The sequence below is a fragment of the Podarcis pityusensis genome (assembly GCF_964106645.2).
Source record: "Podarcis pityusensis genome assembly, chromosome: 8".
Taxonomy (NCBI): domain Eukaryota; kingdom Metazoa; phylum Chordata; class Lepidosauria; order Squamata; family Lacertidae; genus Podarcis; species Podarcis pityusensis.
Window position 1 is genome coordinate 51,148,988 of NC_138033.1, and position 21,135 is coordinate 51,170,122.

At 46.6% G+C, this 21,135-nt stretch overlaps 1 protein-coding gene across 5 annotated transcripts in view; it reads left to right on the forward strand.

Annotated features, from left to right (window-relative positions):
• The window catches only part of GSE1 (Gse1 coiled-coil protein), a 441,190-nt gene that overhangs the window by 229,369 nt on the left and 190,686 nt on the right, over window positions 1–21,135 (forward strand). The window contains exon 1 of one of the 5 annotated variants that reach the window (XM_081017744.1): window positions 19,683–19,826. The exons of the other annotated variants lie outside the window; for them this stretch is intronic. Coding sequence (XP_080873870.1) covers window positions 19,784–19,826 — 43 coding nt within the window. The 5' untranslated portion in view covers window positions 19,683–19,783. Of the gene's footprint in view, window positions 1–19,682; window positions 19,827–21,135 lie in introns of those variants that run through there. 5 annotated transcript variants of the gene reach the window in all.

Here is a 21,135-nt window from a genome sequence, read left to right on the forward strand (position 1 = left end):
ACCCCTCCCCTTCTTGGAGCAACATGGCCGGGGTGATTTTTCAATGGAATGCATGAATTACCCACTAATGTGCTATTAATAAAGCGCTCTGGAGCTTCACCCAGATTAGGCCCTAAGTCATGCAGAATGAATTTTAATGAGTCAAAAATACACTCTCATTAGCCACTGTATAATCCCAGCAAGAAAGAGGGTTGAGCCTGCATAAAGGGGGCATTGCCATCTTAATTTGTTTGCCCATGCAGGGGAGGAGGAGGACTGTGCATTAAAATCTCCACTTCCTGACAATAGGCTCTGTGTTTTGGAGATGCTTCACTATTTCGACGAATGCAAAGGGCACCAGGAAGTGGAAGCACTCCACATTCATGGGCAGGGGCCCTGATTTGGCAACAGCTTTGAACAGTTCATGGACATCCTTCAGGTTAGCCAAACGCACAACGAGGGCTTTAGTTTTTTGGGAGAGTGGAGGTGATCGGAGGTGGACCAAAGGGAGATTCTTTAGTGGCTGCAAGGAGAAGGGGAGGGAGCTGCAAAACTCTCTTTTCTTGGGAGTGTGACATCTGCTTTTGCAAACTTGTTTTTAACCAGGATTGGGGTCAGTGCAGATGAACCAACCCAGCGACGTGGGCTGCAGGGAGGTGACTTTTGGCCTCTGAGCAGATGGTTCCTATGCCTGCCTCCATTTTGGGGCTGCTGCACCCATGAAATTTCCCATTAGCAGGCCGCAGCTTGGGCGTCACGGCCTCCTTGCCATTTGCTGTCTCCTGCCGCCATCTGATTGCTGGACTGTGACCGCCTGCTTGCCCTCTCCAAGTGTCTGGTGCCTCCCCTGGGGATGGCGGCCAGGCAGGTGGGGGCTGTCCAAGTCAGAGGTTTTGGAAAGGGGGGAAATCCAGCTGGGCAGAAAAGAGCTATTCCTGGCTTGCTTGCAAATTGTCTTTCAGGGACAGGGTTCTGGCAGTTGGGAATATGAGGCTAATTGGGGTTTCTTCCCCTCTTCCATGTTCCCATTTCTCTCTCTGCCCCACCAAATCTCAACTCGTTCTAAGAGGAGAGATAGATGAAACGAGCCAAATGAACTTCCCCAACTGTAAGCCCCAAAAGATTATTATTATTTTACTTCTAAAAGGCAGAGGAGAAATCCTTTACCCATTTTAGAGAGGGAATAGCAACAAGAAGTCCCTCATATGAGGTTTCCATGGGGATTAAATGTACCATATAATTCATAAGGAATGATTATAGAAGTAACTTGCATGATCCACCGGAAATGATATCTTTGCCAGCTTTGTTGGGTTTTGTTGAGGAGCCTGAACACAAATTGGGTGCCATCTGCAGTGGGGTTGGATTGAGAAGGTGGTCTGTCGGTTTGTGCCCATTGTAAATTTGTGTCTTTGTTCCATCAAAGGAAACTCTCCCTCCTTAGCTGCCTGCAACTCCCCCCCCCCCTTTACCATTTCAAATCTGCAGAGGCAAACAATCCTTTAATGTTGTTTGTCACCATAATTAGGCTATCATTGTTAGGTGATGGTAAACCTGAGCAACTTTCCATTGGGGGAGACAGCTTAAAACAAAGTGGGACTTGAACCCAGGACCACCCCTGTTCTCAGATTTCATGCCAATTGCCTGGCTCAAAAACAAATGCAGAAACCTGAGTTGTCAGCAAACAAGGTGAGCAATTTTGTCCTGGCTTAGCATTCATGTCCAAACATGAATCTGGTAGTGTCTGGATGTTTTCCTATATGTAAACACAATATAGCTATATATTTTTAACTTGGGCATTGTCAGACAAATCCCAGTAGAATATCCAGCTTCTGCTGGCATTCTCCCTCCACCCCTTTCTACTGTTTGAACCTCTCTTGGGAGGCGAAGCATTCAGCAATTTTTAAACGTCAAGTTATCTCTTACTACTGGAGCAGTGAGCCTGTGGCCCTCCAGATATTGTTGGATTCCAAATCCCATCATCCCTGACCCTTGGGCCAATGCTGAATATGATGGATGAGAGTCAGACCTTAACAACATCTGGAGGGCCATGGGTTGCACTCCATAAGAAGAGCAGAAGAGGCTGCTGAATCAGGCCAAAGGCTGTCTAGTCCAGCACTCTGTTCTCACAGTAGCGAGCCAGAAGCCTATGGGAGACCCACAAGTAGGACCCGAGCATGAGAGCAGACTCCCCTCCTGTGGCTTCCAGAAACTGGTATTCTCCCTTAGGATGCAGTCCTATAGGTATATTTCTACTTGGAAGTAAGTCCCATTGATTCAAGAGGACATAATCCAAGTGGCAATAGGGTTTCAAACTTTGTAACTATCATATGCATTTCAATGTAATAAGTGAACTGAGTTAGTCCTACACAGAGTAGACCCATCGAAAGTAATGGCCATGACTAACTTAGTTCCAATTAACATTTCATTGTATACAACCCTGAATTAATCAGCCTGGTCCAAGGTATCTGTATGTGTGCAATAAAAAAACACATGGGCAAAGGTTTGCAGTCAACATGTGAAAATTGTGCAAATGTGCAGGTCTCGGCTCCCCCTTCTTCCCCTGACTCCAAGCAAAAAAGCTGAGAGATGGCTCTATCTAGTGCCAGACAAGGAGATAGATGCTCCTCCCTCCAGCCGTGGCTTGTCATGGCCTCTTTGATTTATTGCTTCTATTCTAGCCTCTAAAAAAGAAACTGCCCCCTGAGGTTGGAAGCCAAAGGTCAGGGGGCAGCAGAGGTCGCAGCAGTTCAAAAGTCATTGGGGGCTCTTTGTTGGCATCTGGGATAATGAGCCAGGAAAGGCTGTTTGCTGGGATATGGCTGATAATGAATGTGCTTGGGAGAAAGAGAAGAGAGGCGATGGAGGAGGAGGAGGGGTCAGGCACGCTAGACCCCCAGGTGATGCGCTCTCCATTAGGCCATTAGCCACATGTACGTGTCTGTCTGTATTCAGGGGGTGGGTTTGGGACCAGCCTTCCCTTGACACCATCTGCCTGGGATGGGGGACGGGTAAGGAAGGAGGAGGAGGAGGAGGCAGCGAAACACCGAATTGCTCTGATGCTCCGGCTGTGTTTGCCGCTTGCTTGCACACAGATGGCGGTGGGTTTGGAGAGGTAGAGTGTGTACTTTTTGTTCTGAGGAGCTTTTGGGGGAGAGAAAAATAATCTAGAAAGAAAAAAGAAGCATGAGCAAGAGGGAGGGAAGGAGAATCTGGGGGGTGGAGAGGAGGGGAAGGAGAAGCACCATCAGCAGTGGGTGGAATCTCTGAACTTTACAGTCAGCAACTAGAATTATCTCCACGCCGGCCAAGGTGGTAAGGGAGACATCAAATGTTTTCCACCACTTCCTGCTCAGAGATGCCTGACCCAGGCTCCACTGCACATCTTAAATGCACTACTTCAGTTGGGGTGTGTGTGTGGTCCTGTGGTCTAGTCACTTACTGATCATTTTATGTGTCTGTCTGCCCCCAAATGAGGCTTCTTGAAGGCAACTTTGTCCTTTGGCCTTCTTACCAGATCAGGAGTTTGAGAATATATCCTAATTGGACATTCCTGGGAGGAGGCTTAGAGGGGCACCCACTTTTGGAGAAAGGAGCAGCTTTCTTTGTCTGCACAAAGGCGGAATCTGGTGCTTAATGCTGAATTTGATTTCACATGAATCCCAGGCTTTGTTTTGCTTATTTTGAAGTTAAGCATCTAGATCTAATTCCACTAGAGCAGGGATAGGGAATCTATGGCTTTCCACATTTTTTTGACCTACAACTCCCATCAGCCCCAGCTCGCATGGTCAACAATCAAGGGTGATAGGAGTTGTAGTCCAGCAACATCTGGAGGGCTGCAGGTTCCCCCATCCCCGATCTAGAGGAATGCATTGGCCATGTCTGCTAAAGGCTCACTCAGAAACTGAATGGAACTCTTGAAGATGAAAGCTATCAGTGGGTGGAACTTTGATTTGCTCCCACCACCATGCAGCCCTGCTTCAGCCCCTAATCTGAGCAGCTTTTTGGTTTTTTAAATTGGATGGCTTGAAATGCAGAATAAATGTGTGCAAAGTGGGGAAATGCATGCTGTGCCTAGCTGAGTAACAGGACGTATATAAAAGTGAAAGTGCCCAGCTTTGTAGAATAATCTACAAATATTTGGGTGGATGGTTACACAGAGAACAGCATTCCCCAGCTGGGTGCCCAGCAGATGCTTTGGGCCAGAAATCTCATCAGCTCATGGGCATAGCCAAGGGGGGCAGGGGGCAGCTACTCCCCTAAATCAAGTAAATCAATTAAAATAATTAACTGAGGTTGTGGCCCCCTTAATATGAAATCTGCCCCCCCAACATAAATCCTGGCTATGCCCATGCATCAGCTCTGTGGCCATGCTGGCTGTGCCTGGTTAGCACCAGGTTGGGGAAGACAGCAATATGTAGACAATGTATTAGCGTGCTGGAGCTAAGAGGTAGGGGTGTGTATGGGTGTGTATACACTCTCACTGGAGACACATTATGTAACAGCATATGTTCTAGGGCAGATTGCTTTAGGGTGTTGCATACTGTTGCGTGGACAAAGGCAGCTTAGCATAGCATCCTGTCTTGTGCGTTTGGGGTGCCTTTTTGCAAGCTCCGTTCCTGTCTCTCCTTGGCTCTAGATTTGTAACCCCTCTCTTAATTAAGCCCCTGCCGAGCTTCTCTTGCTTCCGTGGTTGTGACGCATTCTGCACCATGCTGAGATCGCTGCCTGGGGTGCTGCTCCTGCCCTCTCTCCCTTCTCTGCATCCAGCAATACCTGACTAATCAGGTGTGCTCTCTCTTCCCCACCCCACCCCAAATGGCTGAAATACACAGTTTGAATCTTCCTCCTCTTTTCCAGTGGCTTCTGTGTGCCTTTCTCCTCATGTCACCCCTTCCCACCCCATGCATAGCCTTTTGGCCAAGCCTATCAGGAGGCTTGGCTGCTGCCTGCTCCCGAGCAGAGAGCTTGCCACGCAGGGGCAATTTAAGGACAGGAAGCAGGTGTTCTAGCAGCGGTGGCTGTTGGCATGCCAACAGGGGGGCAAGGGCTGCTTCCTAGCCAGCGTTTGTCACCTGCTTACTCCATAAAGCAAGTTCCATGTGTGCAGCATCCCATAGGTGTTCATGAGCAGCAAAATGCTAGCCTGCGTTAGAGGGCTTAGCATTTGCACAAGTCTTGTCAAGGCGTTTGAATTATTGCTGCTCAGCAGGTAGCTTTCCCCCCTCCCCTCCCCTCCCCAGGGCTTCCTGGCGGGGGCAAGTTGGAGCGGTCAGCTCCAGCTTGCCTCCCCGCAGGTGCTGGGGCCGGATCTGCCAAGCTCAGCTGCATTGGGAAAGCAGGCGGGTGGAAGGCTGCTGCCAGCACACTGCTGTTCTTTCCAAAGGTAGCAGCCATCTGCCGCTGTGATAAAAAGCCCCGCGGATGATAAATAGACAAGTAGCACTTTTATTGGATTGCAGCTATCGGAGCAGCCACTTTGGGTTTGGCACCCGCACTAACGACAGGCTCCCTGAGCCTCACCGGGCACCGCAAGATGGCTGCACTGGCTCCTTTTGTTAGGCTGAGCTTCTTTTGCAGCCCTTCTTCAGGGTCTTGGGATTCACCCAGGGGTGGGGGCCGCAAGCCACTTCAGAGAGTTATTTCTGCAAAGGTAGCTGGGAAAGAGGGCTGTAGGTTAGCAGTTGGAGCTTCCTAGTAGTCTACCAAGGCTTTGGGGCTGCTCAACAGCCACTCTGAGTGCCTCAGCATCCCTTTGGGAAAGAATGACCCTGTGTTCTGTGCTTCGCTCAGCAGGTAAATTGCCTTTCCTGTCTTGCATTTCATCTACAGAACAATATGCATCAGTCTTGGTTGTGTGTGCTCTCTTGTATTCTAGATTGAGTGTGGGGTGTGGGGTATGGGGAGGCTTTCTCCATGCAACTTCCAAAACTGATTGACCCCTGAAGTTCTGAAAGTGTAAACAAGAACATATTCCCCCTAAGAATGAACGAATGAATGTTACATTTCTTTCCCTTCCCCCTGCCCGCCCCTTGGAAGGAACCCCTGGAGGCCTTGCTGGAACCCACTTCCCACTTTGAAGCTGCAGTGTATCACTGCCCATTTTGCAGATGGAAAAACTGAGGCTGAGGAAATAAAAGCTGCCAATGCAGTGAGCTTCCTGGAATGAACTGAGAATGTAAGACTGTTTTTTTCCTGGTCAACCATGCTAATTTTCTGTCACTGGGGCAGTTGAAAGGCAGGCAGGGATGGAACTGTTGATTGAAGAAGGACTGCGAGTACCCACCCTCCTCCCATTGCCTGCTTCAGAGTGCTCGCGTGATGGCCTTTCCATCATCACCTGCAAGGAACAGCCTGTTTGTCAATAAAAGAAGAGAGAAAATTGCTGATGAAATGGACTGTGATTTGCTTTGTATTTCCTCAGCATGTTCACCCTGCAGGCACCTGTTCTGTGATTCAGGAAGAGGAGGCTGGCAAGGACTTGGAAAGCAAAAATAATATTAAAAAGGCTGATTGTGAAAGAGCCTTGCTTCATGTTTTTAAAGGCTCCATCTTGCCATATCTTGTGGATGTGTGAGAGCTCAGAGGGAGCAGGTAGCTGGGCATGCTTCCCATCCTGACCAGGCTGTTTTCTCCTTGCAAGAGGGCTGTGGTATCTGGAGAGGAGAGTCCCTCAATGAATAAAACTAGCATGAACAGGATTATGATAATCTGTACTTTGTGTGACTCCAAATAATTAAAGAAGAATAAGAGTAGAATTTTCCCTATACTGACTTCTTTGCCAAGTCTCCATGCAGTTGCAGAGGTCAGTATTTACCAATAAATCCAGTCCGGTAAGCATGAAGAAAGCTCAGTATTCTCCTGGTTTGGAGAAAGCAAGAAATCTAGCCCAGTTCTCTCTGTTTTAGCTGATGGCCGCTCTCCAAGGTCCTAGCCAAAACCTTTTCCCTGCCTGGTTTCTGGAGACCTGTTACCCAGAGGCACCTGCAGTTGAAGATGGGACCTTACTTATCAAAGGATTTTTTCTAGCCCTGAGCCAGGAGCTGTATTGTTTGCTTCCTGCTGGACTCATCTGTAGCTTGGGGAGTGGCAGGAGCGGGTGACCAGAGAGAGATTTTTGTTCTGCAGCTCAGTGGTTAAGATCACCTGCTTTGCATGCAGAAAGTCCCAGGTTCAGCTAAAACCTCCAGTTCTTTTATTGTCCAAGGATTAGATAGCAGGAAAGAGTCATTATTTGCTTGAAACCTTGGAGTACCACTCCCATAATAGGCAATCCTGAGCTTAGTGGACCAGTGGTCCCGGCTCTGTGCAAGCGAAGTGCCCGTGTTTACCTGCAAGTGCTTTTAAACAATGACCAATGAATCACCTCACAGTCTTGAAACTCTGCCAGAGAACACGCTCTGCAAAAATCACGACCACAGTAACAAAAGAGGCTAGTTCCTGGAATTTCAGAGAGCCCTGGGTATTACTACTACTACTATTATTTGTTATTTGGTATACTGAAACTCTGGAAAAGGTAGCATTGAGGACAGACACACAGACACATGCCTTGTTCATTAGTGTTTCACCTTCTCATCCTTTGACCATTTCTGTGCAGCCCTGCCCTTTATCCAGCTGGAACTCAGGGCCAAGGCGATGAGCAGCTCCTTCTTCCTCTTGGTCTTTCCCAGCAGGGCTCAGTATTTGGGGCAAGGCAAATTGCCGCCTTTTCAGCAGGGAGGCAGCTGCTAACAGGTGCTCCCTTGCTGTGTGGTGTTCTCTCTCTCCAAGCTTCCTAGAGAACTCTGTAATGAAGTTCAGCTGTGAACTTCGGTTTTGGGTCAGGAAGGCAATTTCTCATCATCCTTTCGGTGGCAATTGAGTGGAAGATTCAGGAGCTGAGAGCGAGAGAGATGGTGTCTCCCCCTCCCATTCTCTCCCCTACACTTTCTTTCATCTTCCTCTTCACTCTGATGAAATGAGGAGTGCTCAGGCTGCCAAGGTTAGCATTTGAGTGTTCTGATGAGGGAAGGAAGGACTGGGCATGAACACACCGTGGCAGCTTCCAGCAAGCTGCTACTAAAAGAGATTTCTTGAAACACACATCTTGCCTTCAGAGACACTTTGTGTCAGTTTTTCCCATGCCTGTGGTGCAAATTGGGTTGGACTTTTATAGGGCTACAGATGTGCTGACAATGGCCCTGTTTGGGCCTGATGCTCAGGATTAAACAAACAAACAAACAAACAAACAAACAAACAAACAAACAAACAAATAAACTCCCGCCACTCTTCTCAAAGAAGCCCAAGGAAGCAATCATCAAAACGTTTAACAACCTTGGTAGGTTGCTGCCATTCAGTGTGGACAATAATGACCTTAAATGAACCTGATAAAATGTGACTTCCTGTGTGCCTTTTTCCGTTTTTCTGCACAGAGGTGATAACACAAGTATGTACCTTTCTCATTGATAGCTGCTGCTCTTAGACTGTCTGGTACCAAATCGCCACGTGATATCCCAAAGGCTAGTCTTTATCAGGAAATAATTGCAGTATTACTGTATATTTAGTGACTGTCTAAATATAGCATGTCTAAATATAAATATACTGTACTGCAGCCTTGCAAATAAGCCATCAGAAGTTAGTAGCCTGTAAAAAATGTTTACCAGCCCAGCTTCCCACTTAAGCTTGTGCAACAGCTGAAAATGAGCCATTCCCCTGAGTGATGTCTGAAAGGATTCTTGTATGCCACAAGTGACTGACTACAACAAGCCTGATTTACCCCTACCTGTAGACAAAGGAAGTACAGTGGTACCTCGGGTTAAGTACTTAATTCGTTCCGGAGGTCCGTTCTTAACCTGAAACTGTTCTTAACCTGAAGCACCACTTTAGCTAATGGGGCCTCCTGCTGCTGCTGCGCTGCCGGAGTACGATTTCTGTTCTCATCCTGAAGCAAAGTTCTTAACCTGAGGTACTATTTCTGGGTTAGCGGAGTCTGTAACCTGAAGCGTATGTAACCTGAAGCGTATGTAACCTGAGATACCACTGTAGAGCTTTACAACCACAAGAACTGCCTCACAACTGGTTCAAAGGACACCTTTCTTCCCAGCTCACCCAAATGGTGGTGTGGGAGAGGTTAATTAGAATTTAATCAAAGGAGGGTGTATTGTGGGTGAGAGTTAAGATACTTGAACAGGAGCCGTTTGCAGCTCTGGTCGTTATGTGGGTTTGCAATTAAAACAATTATGTCTTGGGAGAGTCAAGCTGTCTGACTCCTTGCATTCATAATTTGATGATGTTTGATAGCCACCCCTTCATTATTTATTTATTTCATTTCCATGCAGAGAGATGCAAAGACTAAATCCAGGAAGATTGGAAGCTGGGGAGCTGGTTTTATACACAGGAAACGAGTGCCATGGACAGGAATCAATTGAGACACACCTCTAATTTTGAAAAGGGGGAATCCCATTGAGGTTGTTATTGATGCCCTGAAGTAGGGATTGCTCCATTGCTTGATATCATGCGCCCTAACACCAATGCCCTGCTCATATTTGGGGCATGTTATATAAGGCTCTGTGCTATTGTCCCTTTGGGATCCAGAGGCAAATTTAATTCAGAAATGCCACATATGTTTAGGGGAGAAATATGTGGTATAAGATGGAATTTTAAAAGATGTCTCATAGGACTGGAAAAAAATCCCAGCTGCCTAGTGTTCTAGGTTCATAGAAACCTGAAATACTTTGTACTGCCTTACACCAGGTTACATCAATAGCCCATTTAGATCAGCCTTCACCAGCCTGATGCCCTCCAGATGTTTTGGACTACAATTCCCATCAGCCCCAGCCAACAAGACTTGCTGCCATCACCCCCAGGAGCTTGCAGTTCTGCTGTCTGGGGATGATGGGAGTTGCAATTCAAAACAACTGGAGGGCACCAGGTTGGCAGAGGCTGATGTAACCAATATTGACTATTCTGACTGACAGCAGCTCTCCAGGGTCTTCGGTAGAAAGAGGCTTTCCCACATCCGGTACTACCTGGTCATTTTTAGTAGGACATGCCAAGGATTGTACCTGAGACCTTTGGCATGCAAATCAGGTGCTTTACCACTGTGCTATGAGCCTAAAAGTTTCTAGGGTTGGAATCTGTAATTTCTGCACACACCCTTGCTATGTGTCATTTTGTCCCTGAAAATGTGGTTTGTTTGTGTTCTGCCGTTCTTCAAAAAAATACAAAAAAATAGGGTAGATACACAATCTCTTTCTATGATCCTCACAACAAGCTGAGAAAAAATGATTGGCCAGTGAACTACACATCTGAGTGGGAATTTGATCCTGGTCCAATGCGCTTAAGTTAGGGACAGGGAATCTGCCGTTCCCCCAATGGTGTTGGACTACAGTTCCCAGCTTCTCTGGCCATGCTGATTGAGGCTTATGGGAGTTGCAGGTTGACCACATCTGACAGGCCACCTGTACCCTGCCCTGTGCCATGCTGGAGTACTAATCAGATTAACCCCTTCATTCTTTCTGTGTGTGACACTAGACCTTTTGGCTGATGTTTGGCGGCTGCGTATGTGTATACAAGCTTGCTGTACTCTGTATGGTTCTCTGCTTTAAATGTCATTACCTGCTATGAGCAACAGGAAGGTCCAAAGAAATGCATCTGAGAGATGCAACTTAGCCCCAGAAGTCTAGCCTTCATGGAAGGAGGGATCATGTCATGAAGGGATGTAGGCTTGTTGCTGTTCTCCACCATTGTCATACCCACCTAGCACCCCCCACTGTCTTGCCAACTGCCTCAGCCAATGTGGAGAAACTGGGGTAAGAAAATTTCATTGCTTGGCAACTGCCTCATATGTGTCGGCAGTTGTCTAGCAACCATTGCCATCGTTCTCCAGCTCCCTCTCCTCCTGGTTTGATTTTAGCCAACACCTGTCTGATGAAGGTGAGGAGGAAGGTCTAATCTCCATTAGGACCAATGTGAGCCCTAATTTGACAGTAGGGCATCAAGTGGTAGTCCAGGTTCCTGGACAGGAGCGGTTGAATTGGTGTGTGTGTGTGTGTGTGTGTGTGTAAACAAGATTTTTGCCTTAAAGAGTAAGGTTTTATGTAATTATGGGCATGCTAATATGGAAGTAGCATGCTTCCATTTAATTTAGAGATGTTACTTGTGAGTAAATGTGACTAGAGGGATAATAATCTCCTTTCCTCTGTTCTGTCTAAATATGTCTGCCTGCTGCCTTCTGCCTGCTTTGGCTCCACTTGGCAAGCTTCTTGCCTCTATTCATTCAACCTCATTCCTAGTCATTGACATCTGGCGTGCAAGGTAGTTCCTTTGCATCCTGAGAACATTAGAAGATCCCTGTAGCTGGGTCAGGGCAAAGTAGGTCTAGTCTAGAATGCTGTGACTTGGAGTGAGTAACCAGTTGCCCCCTGGGACAAACGAGCAACAGCACCCTCCGTACTCATATTTCCCAGCAAATGGGATTATGAGGCTTAGTTCCTGCACACATGGAAATAATATTTAGCTATCGCTGTGTTCTGGTGTGTCTGCCTTGACTCCACTTTGCAAGATGTTGGTCCACTAAAAATTAATTTATTTATATATTAAATGCCTATACAGTTGTACCTCAGAAGTCAAACAGAATCTGCTCTGTAAGTCCATTCGACTTCTGAAACATTCGACTTCCAAAACGTTCGACTTTCAAAGCGCAGCTTCTGATTGGCTGCAGAAAGTTCCTGCGGCCAATCAGAAGCTGCGGAAGCCCCATCAGACGTTCGGCTTCCAAAAGAACGTTAAAAAAGTGGAACACTCACTTCTGGTTTTTGATCGTTCAGAAGCTGGAACGTTCGACTCCCAAGGCGTTTGCGAGCCGAGGTGTGACTGCACTGCTCTTCATTCAAGGATCACAGGGCAGCTAACAATATAAAAACTCAAGAATACATAGCACGGTAACAACAAAAGCAATACCCCCCTCACTAGTTTAAAAGGCTGTAGATTGACCTTGTAAAGAAACATGCTGGATTAAATCACTCATTGGACCAGAATACAGTGGTACCTTGGGTTAAGTACTTAATTTGTTCTGGAGGTCTATTCTTAACCTGAAGCACCACTTTAGCTAATGGGGCCTCCTGCTGCTGCTGCACCGCCGGAGCACAATTTCTGTTCTCATCCTGAAGCAAAGTTCTTAACCCGAGGTAATATTTCTGGATTAGCGGAGTCTGTAACCTGAAGCATATGTAACCTGAAGCGTATGTAACCCGAGGTACCACTGTAGACTCTAGTCTAGGAAGTATTTGTGGGTTGTATGTATGAAGATTGTGTGAGTGCTAAAACTTTGTGATATGCCTAAGACTCTTGCCCTGTATGTTTGTCCTCCCTCCCTCCCTCCCTCCCTCTGTGTGTGTGAAATATATGTAACAGCAGTACACAACCACCCTCTTCTGCTGAGCCTCAAACAGGCATTCAGGAAGAGGAGCAGTGTAAATTCCATTTCTCAAGAGGTTGCTAAGAGCTAGAATTAGCACTCTGAGGCATCCTTCCAGTGCTGCCAGCCAGCAGTAGTTTGCCCTCTTCCATTCTACCCCCCCCCCCATGAAGCCTTGGGGCAGGGAAGAGCAGGAATGAAGGTAAATGGAATCCCCACAGAAAGGTGACAGACTGTATTTCAGTATTCAGAATGAAGCTATTCAGATCAACTTGGGAGGTATGGAGTAGTGGCTTGGCCGGAGCTTCAGATTCCCCCAGTGAACCCTTGTTTGACACAGTCCTTCCTTCTCTCTCTTCTGCTCTCCCCTCTCCTTCCCTCAAAAGCATCTTTGCTTATTCAACAATCCTTCTTTTCTTAACAATAAGCAGTTATAGGCCTTTTAAAAAAGTAATTGTCTCAGGTCTGCCCTTGAATCTGACTTTAGGAACACCAGTATCTCTCTGGTCCCATTTCTCTAAGGTGCAAGATGTTCATGTGAAAATAGTGTGGTTGGGTTGCTTGGTAGCAGAATGCTCTCAGATGACCTCTGCTTTCCCCAGAAATAGGGGAAGAGCTGTAGCTCAGTGGTAGATCATCTTCTGCCTTACACACAGAAGGTCCCAGATTCAGTCCCTGGCATCTCCAGGTTGGACTGGGAGAGAAGCCCCTGCCTGAAAATCAAGTCAGTGAAGACAATACTGAGCTAGATGGATCAAAGGTCTGACTCAGTATAAAGCAGCTTTCTATGTCTCTGTGTTTGTTCCCAAGTCTTCATTCAACTGGCTCTCTTGCACCTTGGAAAGACAATGAATATCCATGGATAGGCTACTTGCATGAGCAATCTAACGTCCATCTATTACTTTATTTGTATGCTGCGTTTCCCATAGTTATAACCATGCTCAAGGCAGCTTAACATTAAAAAATACATAATTACAAACATAAAAAAGTAGTTGTAAACAATAAAACATCAAAACGTACACAACAAAATAGAACAATTTCCACATAAATCATAAGATCTAGAATAGAGAATAACAGCAACACCCCCAACAAAACTCCCTAAAGTCTGTATGACCAATCTGACCCTGAAGGAAGTGAACCTATATGGTTTGGGTTTTTTTGCATTTCGAAATCTCAACTCCCAGAAGCTAATCAATTATCTCATAATGATGTAGATCATTATTTTTCTTCCCATTTCATTGTGGGAAAACCTAGGCTGAGGTTGAATGATGGTCACCCAGCTTTTCTTTGGCTGAACAGTGCTTAGAAATAACTCGGTTTTCACCCAATACACTTTCAGCCTTACCCTATACATCCAGCAGTGAGGAGCTAGAATGAACTGTACCAATTCAGACTGTAGGTGGGGTGTGTGTGCTATTTTTGAATGCTCCCCCACATTAAATAACAATAATAGTATTGCAAGCAGAAAGCTCTGGTGTGTCAGGAAAAAAGGCTCTGTCCCAGCCCACTCCATACTGTGCTAAATTTCTACTTGCAGGGAATCCTTCTTGTTTTAAGAGAAGAAAACATTAACAAGAACATTAAAAAGCATTGTTGCAGTTCTAGGACACATCTCAGCTATGTTAAAAGCACCCAAGCAGGGCCCTGGGGAGCATTCTGAGGGCTAGACGGAGAGCCAGAGGCCAACGGTCCTACCCTTGCTGTAAATGCACCAATTTTGTGGTATGCATCCCAGAAATGTTATTGTAAACCAGGATGAGTTTTCCCCCTCTAATAGTCAAGTTTTATATGATATACATTTTTTAAAAAAATAGTAGATGCCTCCCAGAGTGGCTGGGACAACCCAGTCTGATGGGTGGGGTATAAGAAATACATTATTATTATTATTATGATTATTTATTTATTAAAATACATTGTTCTTCTTGAACATCTGTGACGTTGGTTAAGGTCATGCTGCTGTTGAGTGGCAAGATGGGCAAAGGCTTGTAAGACTCCTGACTCCAGTCCAGCTGTTTGGTTGGAGTATCCCTAACAAGTCTCATGAATTCCTCCTGATGAGAGTTGGCAGTAATCCTGCATTTCAGGATTCTCTGAAGCAACTCCCCCCCCCCCCTTAAATCCAACTACCTTCCATTTGATTTGGAATGCTATATGTGCTCCAGGGTCGTGGGATCTCTTTGAACCCCCCAGCATTCCTTGGGGCAGATAGCACTGAACAAGAGGGCGGGTGAAACCAATGCGTTGAGGTCACGTTGTACAAATAGACTGGGGAGCTAAGAGAGTGACCCATTCATGGATGATATATATCTGTGTGGAAAGGGTGCCTGCTTGCTGATGGAATGATTCCCCCTGGAATGTCAGGAACATTTATAATTGATGATCTGATGGCTGATTAGCCCCTTTGTGGGGGTTGTGTGTGTATTTAGCACATGGGGGTCCCAATCCAGAGGGTATGTGTGCCTAGGCTGTGTGCACATAAGCAGGGTTTTAATCTCTCTCCCCTTTTTAAACCAACCCCCCAGAAGTTGTGTTTTTGTTTTTAAGAGAAGCTTAAAGTTGTGGCTAAAAGGTGAAAAGAAAGAAAAGCTTTTTATTGCAGAGAAGGGCTTTAGTATTTGGGGCAAGGACCTGCTTTTATCTGTCTGCCCCTTCTCTGGATTGTGTACTTCTTAACATTTTTGAGCTGATTCTGAGCTGTTTTCTGAGTCTGTGGAAGAAGTTGGGTTGGAAGTATCTGATAATACTTCTGATAATACTGATAATATGGTGGGGCATTAGATGACAGGAGCACCTGGGCTTGCTTTTTTGGAGGACATTGGGTGAAGCACCGAATAAAATAAGGCCTCCGGGCTGAGCACAATGTTGGGCAACCAATTGTGAAGACCTTCATGCTTGCAGCTGGCCACAGCCTTTGTTCTTTGAGCCAGATTCCTAGAGAAAATGGTCTTGAAAAATCCTCTCGGAGCAGCAGTGCATTTATGTTAGAGTCATGCACACACAGAATCCTCACCCAGAGCCATACGCTTCACCTGTGTATTTGGCTGCCAAGTCACATTTTTGTGTGTGTGTCTTTCTACCTATACACAGCTGTGTTGCCAGAGGCTGATGGGAGTTGTAGTTCAGAACTATGCAGGGAGCCTGGTTGGCAAAGGCTGGCCTAGTGAATGACCTGGAATGTCTGTGCACTTCCTTCAGGCATAGTTATGACCCCTTGTGTGCTTCCTTTCCAACATTTTCCTGTTTATAAACAGTAGCGTCTTGTGGGGCCTTATTTTTATTTATTTATAAAATAAAAGCTGTTGTGGCATGAACTTTTTAATGAGTGAAAAGCCACTTCCCTGTGTTTTCCACTGTTAACTGCAGCCCTCCCAGCTGTCCCCTTTCCCCACCCCTGGGCAGCACCTGCTCCATTGTCTCCTCAGGGAAGAAGCCATGCCAGAGATAGCAGCTGCCTGGCCAGGCGTGAATCCCAGGAATTTGGCCATGCTGGAGGAGAGCGGCTGACTCCTCTCGACCTCTGACCCAGCAGGATGATACAAGCCATCTTCTGTTTCTCTTCAGACTGATTTCTGGGGTCAGCACAACAGCTCTCCCTGTCTCCCTCTCTGCCTGATAAAATGTCTGGAGTCCCCGCCACACAATAGATCTGTCAGACTCTTGGCATAAGCTTGGGAGGGAGGAGGGCAGGAGGAGGTGAGAAGAGAGAGCCACGGAGATACAACATTTCCTTCAGAAAATGTGCTGGGTGGCAAGGATAGGATCTTAACGGAGGCATCTCCCCCCGCCCTTCCATTTGCTATCAGATGAACTCCCAGAGCTTTTCGTATGGAACGACCATCCTAGGCCACATCTGTACCATTCATTTAAAACATTTTTATACTATTTTAGCAATCATATCTCCCCCCCCCAAAAAAAACAAATAAATCCTGGGAACTGTAATTTGTTAAGCGTGCTGAGAGTTGTTAGGAGACTCCCTATCCCCTTCATATAGCTATAATTCCCAGAATCTCTGGAGTTTGTAGCTCTGTGAGAGAAATAGGGATCTCTTAACAGCTCCCGGCATGCTTAGCCAAACTGTAGTTCCCAGAATTATTTGGGGAAAGTCATGACTGTTAAAGTGATATGCTTTAAACTATGGTGCAGTAGGGACGCGGGTGGTGCTGTGGTCTAAACCACAGAGCCTAGGGTTTGCTGATCCGAAGGTTGGCGGTTTGAATCCTCGCGACGGGGTGAGCTCCCGTTGCTGGGTCCCAGCTCCTCCCCACCTAGCAGTTCAAAAGCGCGTCAAAGTGCAAGTAGATAAATAGGTACCGCTCCAGCGGGAAGGTAAACGGCGTTTCCGTGCGCTGCTCTGGTTCGCCAGAAGTGGCGTAGTCATGCTGGCCACATGACCCGGAAGCTGTACGCCGGCTCCCTCGGCCAATAAAGCAAGATGAGCGCCGCAACCCCAGAGTCGTCTGCGACTAGACCTAATGGTCAAGGGTACCTTTACCTTTTTATGGTGCTATATGGTCATAGCTTCTCTCTTTCTCCTCTCCTGTTTCTCTCTCCCCCATACCCACTCCACCTATAGCAAGATTGGAGCACAGAGCATTGGACCCCAGATTTTGCTGTCTAGGCTTCATGAAGTCTCCTTTGCTTTGGAACTGTCTGGAAAAAGCTTATTACTGTATTAGTCTCCAGTGTTAAGATCACACTGTGGGTGCACAGTTGTTACTCCAAGCAACTGACATTCAGAGACATACTGCCTCCAACACTGGAGATAGAATATAGCCATCATGGCTAGTAGCCATTGACACCCTCCATGAATTCCCATGAATTTCACATGCTGGAAATTATTTTGAAAGTGAAATTTTGCAGAAAAGTGCACACTTTTCAGTATATTTATTTATTAAATTTATAGCCCAACCTTTCCTCCCAAAGGAGTCCACAGAACATGACTTCCTTTTGCACCCCTTTGTCCCCCAAAGCTATGATCTAGCTGCAGCCGAACCAGGTAGGGGGTGAATTTGTGGATTCCATATTCTGAAACTATAGCTCCAGGCGTATTTGTTTGATTTTTATCATCTTGTTCAGTGTTCCAAGCACAGGGGCAACCCCTACCAGAGCTTTGACCTGTGATCTTAACACTGGAGACAAATAAGCTTTTTCAGACAGTTGGAGGTGGTTTGAAAAGCAAGGTGACTGTTCATGGTAAATAGTTTTCTTTTCCATCTTTCCAGCTTTTCCTGCTTTTTTTTTATTTAAAAAATTTGCTTGGTCAGATGCAATCTTGGGACAAAATTAATGCTTGTGCAGCTGTGGAGAGTAGTGTGTTGCTCAAATTGCCGTCAGCTCCCTTGGAAATTCATTGTTTGTTTCTGACCTTGCAGCTCTAGCCTAGTCAAAGATGGAGGAAGAGAGCAGAGCCTAGTGCAAAGGTGTTTGGGAGAATGGCTATGCAGAATCAAGTGGTCATAGACCCCCCTCAGAGACTTTTTCTGGTGGGCCAGGAAAGTCTGTGCTAGCGGAGGAGAAAATGGCTTGATGAATGGAGATTCTCATTTGTAAGCAAAGACAGTGCCTAGTTAGGAGCTCAGACACTTGAGTTGTTAAAGCATTCTTTGCCAACCTGGTGCCCTTCAGATGTTGTTGGGACTCCCACCTGCCTCCATCTATTACAATTAGCCATGCTGGCCATGGCTGATAGTGTGGTGTTGTGGTTAATGTACTAGACTTGGACGTGAAAGACCTGGATTCAAATCCCCATGAAGCTCACTGGTTGACCTTGGGCAAGTTACTGTCTCTCTCAGCCTAATCTTCCTCATGGGTTGTTAGGAGAAAATGTGAACGGTGAAGAACACTACCGTGAGTTCCTTGGGAGGAAATGTGGGATTATAAATATAATAAATACTAAAAAAAATCTCGAGGGCACAAGTCCTGAAATTCCTTTCCTTTTCCTGTGAAGTATGGGTGTGGGGTCTTTCGGGGATGAGAGGGCAATGCTCAGTATATACTTAATATTTCATCCACCCAAGTAAATTAATTTTGGCTAAAGCAAAAAGATTTGTGCCAGAGTTTTGAGCATGTCAAGTGAAAAACAAAAGCTTCAAGGCACATGCAGAATGAAAGGCTGCTGACTCTTAGGAAGTATTTTAGCCTTTTCCTAGGAACTAAAAGCCACATGTAGCTATTAACAGAGAAGTGGATAAAACTTAAGAACTTCTAATGGTAAGTTTGGTTCAGAAAAGTGATTTAGGGGGTGGGGTGGAGAAAGAGATATAAATCAGGCGTTTGAATTTCTTTATTTTTTTAAATCAGCCAAGCTGCACACTGCGGTGTTTCTAATCCAGTGAGTTTAGTACCATTTATCAATGTGAAATTTTTAGGGGTGGGATTGTACACTTTAATTTGAGACTCTCACCTTATGGGCTTTTTTGGTGGATTTCAGCCCTAATGAGGGCTAGGAAGTGTGTGTGTGTGTGTGTGTGTGTGTGTGTGTGTGTGTGATGGTTTCTTCCTTGGTCCTCTTGTTTTGTTTTCTCTCCTTCGCAAAGACATGCAGCTCTTTTCCCTCCCCCAAGCCCTCTTCTGTCTCCAAGGATTGGGTCCCACCTCCTTGTCGCTCCCCTTCCCAATGGTTAAATACAAAAGAGGAAGTGCTGTGTGCTTGCCTGGGCCTGGAATGAAGAAGCAGGGGATGAGGGGGGAGGAGAAGGAAGAGGGGAGGGGAACCCAGAATCCAGAGTGCGTCTGCTATTGAGAAATGAAAAGGCTCCTCCAATTAGACGCTTTGGTGCTGCAAACTTGAGGCGAGGCACTTGAACTGTCACTGTGGAGCCTTAATTAGCAGCTGCGGGTGAGGGGTCAGCCTCAACTCAGCAGTCTTGACAAGGCTGATATCAAGTGCAAGGCAGAGGAGGAGGCAGGCAGGGAGAGAGAGAGAGAAAGAGGACGGGAAGGAGGCAGGCGAGCAAACAAGCGAAGGGGGGCGGGAAGGAGAGAAGCAAAAGCTCCCTCAACTCAGGACCCAAACCCTGGAACACACAGGAGGAGAGGTGGGGTGTGAGGGAAGCGATGGAGAGATGCAGCCGGCGCTTTAAAAGGGAATAAAATGGTTGCTATCTTTCTCTTTATCTGAGCTGGCTCTCTGCCTACAGTGAGGATCCCAGGAGCAGCTGTTTGCCTGCACCCTGAGCTCTTCCTCCTCTTCCCCTGCCCCCCCCCCAACCCCGGACATCATTCCAGTCCACTTCCTCACCTTCCCAAACTGTTTGCCTTGAGATCAGAGTGTGGACGCCGTCAGACAGTGACCCTGTTCCAGAGGGCAGAGGCGCGGGGGTTGTTGTCCTTGGGGTTGCTTGCCATGCCACGGATTGCTGCCTAGGGTCTTGCTTTTGTACCCCTGCTGCCGTCGCTGCCAGGGCCAACATGCTGGAGATGAAGACCTGGTCCACCTTGCTTCAGAGTCTGAGTGAGTGAAAGTTTAGCTCCCTCCTCTCTGTCAAACCCCTCCCCCCCCCGCCTTGCAGCAAAATCTGGCTCCTGTTTTATCTAGCTTGGTGTCCAGCTTTCGGCAAGAGGCTACAGGGAAGGGAGAGCAGGGCTCACTCATGGACTTGCTTGGATGCCCTGTTAGTGCAGAGGAGGTCTCTTCTACTTGCACTGTTTGGAGCTGTTGGAGATGATCTAGCTCCCATGTTTATTTAGCAGGAGCTTATTGGGGGGAGGGGGGGAGACCCATTGTATAGGAGCTGTAGGCTTTGAGGTCCAACTCTTCCTCCTCCTCTTCTTTCTCACATTTCCCCTCCCCATGGTCAGTGATTCTGGGTTCTTTATATAAAAAAATCACACGATGGAGTGGCCAAATCCTGCAGTGAATCTCAAAGGCTGGTCTTGCTTTCCCTTGCAACATGTAGCTTGGCTTGCTTTCATGAGTCACATGCCTGTCTGTTTTTGTTCTAAGTAACCCTTTTTTGTGGTGGAGCTGCTGTGTGCCTATGATGCACCATGGTAGAGCTACTTTTGCCTTTAGCCAGTGGAGAGGAGCCAGCCTGGTGGTTTTAGGGGCCCTTGCAAATCATACAAATTGGCATCTGGGTCAGAAAGCAATGCAATGCAGAGAAGTTATGAGTAGTAGACACTGATGGAGAGGCAAGAGGCAACAAGAAACAGAAGGATCATGTGCATCCAGCTCACTTGAGATTAGAAAGGGCTTGTTTCTTGGGGGGGATGGGGGATGGGGTCCTGTATGATTTTTAATGAGTTAAGGGGGGTGAGTCTGTTGAGAACTCTCTAGACAGCACCTCTCTTCATTTCAAGCTAATTAAACTCTACCTGCCTGGCAGTTTCCTGAAAGGGAGGGGGGAAACTCATGTTGACTGTGACTTCCTGACCTGGTGGGGCTTCACCTTTGACCTTTGACCCCTGGCCTCTGGCCTTTTTAGGGAAAAAAGAGATGCTTTAAATGCAAGTTATTTGATAGCTAATCCCAGCCGGAATTTTGGCTGCCTTGCCTTTTGTTAATTTAACCCTCACTTTATGTGTGGTGTGAGGCATTGGGTGAAAGACAGTTTTGATTGGTTGCAGGGGGGGGGGGCTTGTCTGGAGAAGGTGGGTGATTTAAGAGAGATTTTGAGGGCCGAAGCATAAAGGAACATGTTCAAAAGTAGCAGCTACTTAGTCTTACAATGTCCTGAGAGCAAACTTCCAAGTTATACAGAAATCTTTTTCCAAGCAGGACCTAAGAGAGACATATAATATATGTATTTGTTTATTGTGGT